This window comes from Bemisia tabaci, chromosome 9 (genome assembly GCF_918797505.1).
Source record: "Bemisia tabaci chromosome 9, PGI_BMITA_v3".
NCBI classification, from domain to species: Eukaryota; Metazoa; Arthropoda; class Insecta; order Hemiptera; family Aleyrodidae; genus Bemisia; species Bemisia tabaci.
Window position 1 is genome coordinate 27,401,679 of NC_092801.1, and position 9,210 is coordinate 27,410,888.

Consider the following 9,210-nt stretch of genomic DNA (forward strand, 5'->3'; position numbering starts at 1 on the left):
AATTGAAAAAGAATAATCAGGCGATAAAACATTTATTAAAAATATAACGAGATTTATACTGAAGTTTCAAGACATTCAGTGTTCGTTTCCAAGACTAACTTATGAATTAAAGTTTAAATCTGCTTTCACAAATAAATGAAATGCTGTTACACATGCTAATAAACGACCCGTACTTGGATAGCATGCATGGAAGCATAATTCAATAAGGCATGATAACAAGCAAAAAACAATACATGACAGTGAAGTTGAACGTTAGCACAACTACCAATACGAAAAAATAATTTCACAGGTATTTTTTTTTTTCATGTTCTTTCTAGACAAGACCTCTCGTAGCGACAATTTATAGATCAACGTTTTTTTTAAAAAAATTTGGTTAGTGATTACTCATTGATCGATAAAAAAGGAGGAGATAGCGGTAGACTTCAAAACTGATTTAAAGACAAAATGCTGCATTAGGAAAAACGAACATCTCTGAATTTTATATCTATATTATCTCCAGTAGTGTAATACCTAGTTCCATTTGGAGCTATGAGGAACATGACATGTTAAGAGATACAAATTATTTTCATAATAGACTATTCAGTTTACTGGAGAGGGGTGGAAAAAACATTTGATCACAGTTTGGTGTGTTCACATTCTGGCTGAAGTATGGGCCCATGAAAGGAACAGAGGATAATTATGTGCTTGATAGTCTACTTCCACTATCAACTTACTCAATGCCAATGCACAAATGCCGCTGTTTTTTTTTTTATTATTGTAACTTACGATAGCCATAGAAAACAGGCAAATGTGCCTCACACTTGGCATGAGATATAACTATAGATTTTTAAACACTTGCAAAACTTTCACTGAACATGCCGCGAACGCAGATAACTTGAATTTCAGAAAAGATGCTTTATGATTCTGTAGCCTTTAATTACAGAGTTATTGTGATATAAAAATAAAAACACTGTCTTTCATTTTAAACCTGAAATATTGGGAAGTCAAAGTTGATAAAAAGGATATTTCAATCACTGTCCGTCGAGTCTTCATCTTCGATGATTTCTTTACTCTTGTACTTAGTCGGCGATTCTGTAGAGGCTTTTTTACCAGCTGGTTTTTTCCCTTTCTTTTCTTTTGGCTCCTTTTCCTTGGCCTGAAAAAGATAGAGAGAATTTACATAAGATAAGATGCGCAAAAAAAAAAAAAAAAAAAAAAAAAAAAAAAAGGTAAAAATTAAAGGGGTTGAAATAATCTTTATCCTGAAAAAAAAAGCTGCGGCATAATAAAAATACCGCATTGGATATTGCCGTATGATTGCTTCTCACTCTACTGAAACAATATACAGTGTATAACGAAACATTGTTTGCTTCGTTGCTAAATTTTGTAGAGAGAGATAGAAAGCACTGTAATTGGACCGCGTTAGGCAGAAAGGAACCACGCCACATCAACCATTGCCAAATTTAATCGGGCAATTCAATTTTTTACATAAAAACGGCTGTGCGGATTTTTGTGAAAATTTCGGTGCATTTTCTGCATAGTGCAAAGCAAATTCCTTAAAAGTTTCAAAGGAATCCACACAATCGTTCTCTTGTAAATAATTAAACTAACCAGTTAAATTTGGCAATAGCTGATGTGGCTTGGTTCCTTTCTGCTAAACGCAGTCCGATTAGAAGTTCTTTTAAAACAATAGAGCAAAAAAAAAGACTCATAAATGTCTGCTTAAAATGTCTGTTTGCATCCTCTGATGCATTAACCCGTAATTCCTTACAAACATTAACAACGAAAATAACTAACTTTATGAGTAAGAAATAAGATCTGCATGATCCCAAACTGAACCTGGGAGGAGGAAATTAAATAAAATAATTAGTTGACGACAAACTTACAGGCTTCCTTTTCTTTGTGTCTTTCTTCTTCTTTGATTTTTTGTCGTCGTCATCATCATCTTCATCGTCGTCAGGTGTGACTTCATCATCTTCTGACTGTTCTTTTTTCTTTTTTTCTTTCTTCTTCTTCTTTTTCTCTTTGGTTTCCGAGTCATCACCAGAATCAGAGGTTGTGCTCGGGTTACTGTCATACCTAAAAACAAAAAGAAAATAATACTAACACAAAACTTGAGCCACAGCTTCAATTGCATGTATTCCTTCCAAACAGAGCTAAGTGTATTGTGACGTGAGCCCTGTTATGCATACATTCTTATGGGTCTCAGGGCTTATGTCTTAATGCACATAGTTCCGTTTGACAGAAGTACGTTCAATGGAGGGGCTTGGAGGACAAGGCGCATAAGTGAAATTTTACAAGAAATTTAGATAATAATCATTTCAAGTAAAACTACTCTTGAAGCAAATTCTGTGAAAAATTCGCTTCCAAATTCTAATGTTTAAGCATTGAAAAGTCAGTTGGAACTTTTTTTCTTGCTGTACGGATCGAAATTTTGAAACTTCAAACACGTACTTCTCGAAATAGCAAAAATTGCACTTATGCGCCTTGTCCTCCGAGCCCCTCAATTAGAATAAGGATGAAAATCATTATAGTGCAAGCTGTCCAAGCACACACTTTCTGCAGTAGCAGTTCAAAAATGATGTACGCAAGGTGAGTTTATGAAAAAACGAGACTGAAACTTTTTCTTTTTCCAGCCTTAGAAATCACGGAGCAATAAGTTTAGAATTAATTTGTGTTTAAGGATGTTATATTGAAAATTTGCAAGAGTTTGGGTGGTTGAAGGAAGTTGAAACATTTCCAGTCACAATACATTTTCCTTGCTGCACAACAAATACACACAAAATGTTTCCGTTTTCAAATTTTGTTTCAAATTAAACTTTCAGGTTGGCAAATTTTGATCGTGAAACAATAAGTCTGCCCTTAAACAGGCATTTTAAAGAACTACTACTACAGCAGGACATCTACTGAATTATCATTTTGGATATTCCTGATATTTCAGATGAAATTTCCAAATGTTTTGTGCACATAAATTAACGCTCTTTGGATTTTACGAACCAACATATATAATGAATTGAACAAGGTATTCCACTTATGCATGTGCTAAACTGCATGTATGTAGTTGACAAATGCTTGACTTACTTGAAATTTCCTGATTTAGGACCAATTTTCCTGATTTGCCCTAATGAATTTCCTAATTTGTATTCCTTGATATTGTCAGGTTATATACCTTTTTTGGGTTATATTTTAAGGTTGATATTTAAACGCTAGACAGCCCGTACGTCTGAATTCTGACGGATGGTGCTGCCCTGCAGAGCACAACTGAAAGAGAAATTTGTCGTAAACTGCCAGTACTTTTTTCCTGTCATTAGGCCTAGGAAATTAGAAAAGTTTGTTGTTATATGAAAAATACAGACAAAGAAAACTTACTCTTCCGCAACGTCACTTCCTTCTTCACCAGGATTAAAATCTTCATCATCACTTTCATCGTCGTCATCACCATCATCATCGCGTTCTTTGGCTTCACGTTTGACACGCGCCAAGTATGCATCTGGCTCACCTTCATCTCCGCTATCATCCATACTTTCTTTGTATGAAACTTTTGCCTGGAAAGATCACAAAAAACCATCAAGACATGAAACCGGGTTTACATAAAACATAATCAGAGATTTTTGAATATTGCAATTGAATTACACATTTTGAACACCCATTGATGTATGAAACTGATCAAGACTTAAAAACAAAAATCATTATAGTCATTGCTTAAAGAGTTTTAGTAAATTAAAATATCGGGAATAACTTACTCCTTTGCTAGAATCTTTCACGACTAATTTTTTGGTGGATACATAGTCGAACAGCTTTCCATATTCTCCTTTATCAATGCTACTAAATGTGTGAACCCAACCAGATTTGAGAGATACTTCAAAATCAAAAGACCTGCAAAAGATTAAAAACCAGATGAGTCATACTGAAACTTTCCTGTGAAAAAATTGAGGGCAAAAAGGAACCGTTAAATTTCAGTGAAATACCTGGAGGATGGTTGCTAACTTTTTTTTGGCCAATATTGTCAAAAAAGGCCGAATTTTATGAATTGAATTTGAATGGATTAACTTTTACAGAGAATTTGCCAACCAATTAAAATGAGGCCTATTAATTGACAGAAACACTTAGCTTCTTTTTGCGGAATGCATCTCCAACTCCATCTCAGTTTTACTAAATGATTCAAGACGCATCAAATGAGTTTGATGATACAAATTAAAGAGAGCGTACCTGGTCATGCTCCCAGCCCCACGGGCGAAATTAACACTGCTTATTTCTTCAAAGCGAATATGCATAGGCGGTTTGTGGACGAACATGAAACCGCGCTCCAATGGATACAGATACCCTGCCGCAGCTTTGTACGAACAGCCAACTGCTGGCGTGCCTGAGGCGCCAATAAAATTGCCCGGAACAGTGATCTTCGTATTGGTCATGACTTTCATTATTGAGCCCAGAACATCGTAAGTTTGACCACTCAACTCTTTAGAGAGTTTCCCATCATACTTTTCTTTCAGTTCTTCTTCTGAGAGAGGGAGTTCTATAGAGATTTCTTCATCATCAGAGTTGAAAGTAAATACAATGAAAGGATAGCGGGTTTGACCTTGTTTAATTGGAGGATCCAAGCTAACCTGAGAAAGAATGATGCAATAGTCAGTTACGCAGAATATAAGTATGGCTCGGCAATAAAAGGGAATTGTAAAATTACCACGATTGATGCCTTTCATATGGCTGCTTCATCTTAACTTTCACAAAACTTTGACTGATTTTTTAAAAGTTTACCATTACTTTGAAGATACCTGGTAATGGAAGAGTAAAGAAGTAGTGAGCAAATGGAAACAGATTTAAAATTATGATTGGAATATTTTACAGAGTTTTCATTGAAAAAATTTACAGTCATCGCTGGTAAATTAATTTAAGATAGCATTTCTTCCAAAGAGAATGAGAAAGAAATAGAGAGTCTACTTACCACAAAAAACTTTTGCCGACCATCTTTATGAGGTAATAAGAACAGTCTTTGTACTGTTGTCATTGGAATTTTATAATCAAAGGTTTTACCGTGGAGTTGAAAGAAGGTTTGGAACATTTTAATATCATAGCGACCACTGAAAAACAAAATGAAGGAGAATCTCTTACAAAAAGGTTACAATTTTCAAAATTTGAGGGCATGAATTCATTTAGGAAATTTCTCAGATCATCCCCAATTTCTAGGTGTCACTTGAATAGGGTTGCCATAATTTCTTCACCTTCAAAAACCCTGACAAAATTTTCTGACTCCCTGATTTTCCCTGACATTTCAATAAAACTTCCACTTTGATTTTTTTCCATTTAAATTACACTCAATTATGCTTAAAGCACCTCACAAAATTCCCTGACTTTTCCTGTGAATTCCTTGACTTTCCCAGTCTTCTAGACTGTCGGCAACCCTACTTGAAAAAATATAAATTTTGCTCAAAAAAAAAAAAAAAAAAAAAAACCAGAACGTGCTCAAGCTTTATTCTGTTGTGCTAGGACAGAACGTTTTATGAGCCTTCAGACGTTGCCAAGTTTCCTCTGATAACAACCGAATTAACTTGAAAAATTGTAGATATTATTTTCCAAAATTTTCAGACAATTTCGTACACAATTTAATCTAAAATATTTGAAAATTTCAAGGAAAAATATGCATGTGTGTTGTCAAAAATACGTGTTTTATCAAGGGAAATTTGGCAACTCTCGAATGTTCAAACAGCGTTCTTTTTTGGCACAACAGTGTTATGCTTGCTTGAAATTTAATTAAAGAAATTTTCATTTGATGAATCTTTTTTGGCAAAAAAATTGGATGAAAAATCGTGTGACAGAACTTAGATTCAGTCCACGTGCAGTGATTCATTCCAAAATATTTAATGAAACGTATATGAATATATTTTCATCAGAGCTGATTTACAGAAACAGTCTTTTCTCTGCAATAGCATAACACAACTTCCGACTCTTGTTGGGATTTGTGATTCCACAGTGTTGCCACGAAATTTAGGAAATGAAATTCCCTGACACTTTTGAGTTAAATTCCCTGACAGTTGAAGTTATGTCATATGGACAAAAAGACATAATTTGAAATAGTTTCCAGGCAAAATTTGTTGTTCTAAATGTCAAATCTACTCTAGAAAGTAAAAAAAAAAATTAAATAAAAATTTTTCCCTGACACTTCGTCCTATTCTCTGACATTTCCAGGTTTTCCCTGACTTTTCCCGGTATTCTCTGACTGTGACAACCCTGATTCCAGGATGAGATCTCAAGTATAATTTTGTAGGAGATCTATGGATCTGTTCCAAAGTCAGGATAAACCAAGCAACAGAAAAAAGAACTAAGCTTTATCAAGGAGATAGAGACCAGGAAAAATTCTGCATTCATCTCCTTTCTGAATAAATTGATATGAAAGCTACAATAAATTTACCGTGGCGTGACACAAGGAATTTCTCTGAAAATAGCGATGGCATCGCCAGACACACTGATGACGGAGGCTTTTTGCATGACTTGGTCATGGAACTCTTCAACGGGGTCAGCTGCACCAGCCAACTCTGCAGGAGGAATGTGGAATCTCATTTCCATTAGACTAACAGGTGCTTCTTCATTCTAGAATGATCAAAATTTTATGCTTTTAGTGGATCGGTCAGCAGAAAATATAACATTTTCTCAGTTCAAAAACCGTGAGGTCAATTGTTTTTTGTTTGAAGGTTTTCTAAGAATCAGTTAACAGAATCAAGGTACACTATGCTACAGATATGGACAAGCGGGATGCCGAAGTGGCAGCGCTGAGAATATAGGCCATCGAGTGACATCGCAAGTCATACTGTCTTCAAAACTGTCTTCATAGTTCAAAATGACCCTCTTCCGAGGTTCCGGCAGATCTGGTAGTTTCAATAAGCTAGGTATCAGATGAATTTAAAAAATTGACAAAACTCAAAATAACGAAAAACTTAACTAAGAACACGGAATTAACAAGACCCACTCTCAGAACAGAAAGTAAACAGGTTTTCAATGTGGCGTCATAGCCGTACCATTGGATGCTGTCAAATCTTCGCGTTTCGAAGACTTATTAAAATTTCATTTGTCCATACCTGTAGTAGAGAGTGCTTTGTATTAAACAAGTACTTAGCGCTATTTCTTGGTGGAGGACTTAAGTAGGTATCGAGTGACTACAAACGCACAACTTCTCGATCACTAGCGCCTGTAGGTGCTCTGAGTTACGTAATTCGAGAAATCTGATTAGACATTTAGAAAATTTCTTTAAAACACTTGGACTTTCACATTGAAGATACCGAAGAAGGAAAGGAAAAGGAAAAAAAAATTATTAGTGCTCTTTTTTTTTGTGAGATCAAGGTTAAAAAGACTTATGATATTACCAATTTTATCAATTTCTCAAAATGATCAATTACTCAGCTAAAAGATTTCATGAGCAAATTTTCAAATTGAAGCAAATAAACAAGTGCGCAAAACTTAAAGTTGCAAGTTCACCTGATGAAATTCAATTGTGACTTCATTTTTTCCAGTCATACATTGAGATACTTTGTCAAGAGGAATCTCAAAGGATGGTTTCTTGTCGACTTCAAATGTCAGAATAGGACCATTGAATTTACAAGCACCCCAGTTCCATCCTTTTATGCTCCAGTCCTTGTCCTTTTTGCGGTCAGTATCAGAACCTGCATCCTGGAGAATTGACACAATAAAATTAGCGAATTGCAACGGAAAAGTAATTACCTGATGCCAAGCAGTTTGAATTGTATTTTGCAAATAGGAACCGAGAGCATTCCGATGGCGCTAAGATTGTGCAACTCTTCTTACCTTGCAAATTTAAACTGATCATCTGAACAAGTTTTATCTTTGCTCCCAAGAAGCTATGAATGCAAGACAAAACTACGTTTGTAAATTTACATTTTTGCATCAGCACAGTATTTTCTTGCAAAGAATGCAAGTTGCGTAATCCTAGAACTGGGGAAAAAAGAATTGACAATCGTCACAACCAACAATTGCACCATTCAACAGATATTTACATGCTAACCAATGGGCCAACTGATGATTGATGTATTCAGACTGATGCGACTTTTGTCTATTCATTTCTCTCCCCAGTTTTTTTTCTTCTAGCAACAACGGAATGCTCTTGGTTCCTCTGTGCTACATGCAATCCATTTGAATTTCCCAAAGACTTGGGTGTTTACATATGAATGCCCAACATTGCATATAGCACTTAAAGATTTCCAGAGGTCATTGGAACTGTTACTGTGCATTTAGTAGCCAGAGACTCAACTGTATCGTTAGCTTTGATAACGAATCTACCTAACTGTACCTGTATGCTTGACTTTGAAGTAACATTTGAAAGCCACCTGACACTAGGTTCACTAGAGAATTAAGAGATAGCCAGGAGAATGGCCTATAGAGCCAGAATGTACAAGTTCTTTAGTAAAAAGAAGCTAGCTGGTCAAGAGGTGATCTGTGGAGTGGCAAGGTTCTCCAGAGGGCTTTCTTTTATCCGTGGAATGCGATGGATTGGGATCTTTGCGGTTCGGGCTGGTTCAACCCACCTTGCAAGAGTGGTCCAAGCGTTCTGCTGGAACTAGCCGGTGGAACGGAATAAAAAAGTGATGCGTTCCATAGCAATCCTCTGCGGTTCGGATAAAAAAAAGCCCTTAAGCAAAGAAGTAGGAGTACTTAAGAATACCTCTAGAGAGCACAATACAATTGCAAATGAGGGCTTTACAAGTAAGAATAACTTACCTTCGATGCCATTTTTGAAATATGCTCTGGAAGTATTTGAAGGAATCAGTAAATTTGCTGCTAGGATGTGTGAATCACTCTGTGAATCACCATGTGATTGCTCCTTTGTGGCTCCTCAAGAAAAGAACGATCGAGCCTCTAATACGGTGATGTAAATTTTAACCTATATTTGAGAAACCTAAAGGAATATTCAAGAAACGGAAAATCCACTGCACTGCGTTTTCTACCATGAAATTTAATAGTATTCCATGATTAAAAGCGTTTAATCAAAGTGCACAATACAAAAACAACACGGCGGCGAATTCTAACCTCAAAAAAACATGTTGAGCTCGCGCCGCTGTTGAGGTCCATCATTCATCTCGCGCGAGTTCAGTCGGCGCAAAATTCAAATTCAGTTTCATGAATACAAAAATTGCGCGGGAAAAAAAACGGCCGTCAACACAGTGGACTTATCAGGACATCTATGCTGTTTTCACTTATTGTTAATGAACAGCGTTTGAAAAT

General features: G+C 35.9%; 1 protein-coding gene across 1 annotated transcript; it reads right to left on the bottom strand.

Moving 5' to 3' along the window:
* Positions 1–18: 18 nt before the first annotated feature.
* Positions 19–9,029, bottom strand: Ssrp (structure specific recognition protein). Its single transcript, XM_019056274.2, has 9 exons — positions 8,707–9,029; positions 7,450–7,641; positions 6,389–6,567; positions 4,925–5,060; positions 4,189–4,586; positions 3,723–3,855; positions 3,349–3,524; positions 1,866–2,058; positions 19–1,135 (listed from the first exon to the last, which is right to left on the bottom strand). Exons 1-9 carry the CDS (start codon positions 8,716–8,718, stop codon positions 1,007–1,009), a joined length of 1,548 nt encoding a protein of 515 aa, XP_018911819.1. The 5' UTR covers positions 8,719–9,029; the 3' UTR covers positions 19–1,006.
* Positions 9,030–9,210: the final 181 nt, after the last annotated feature.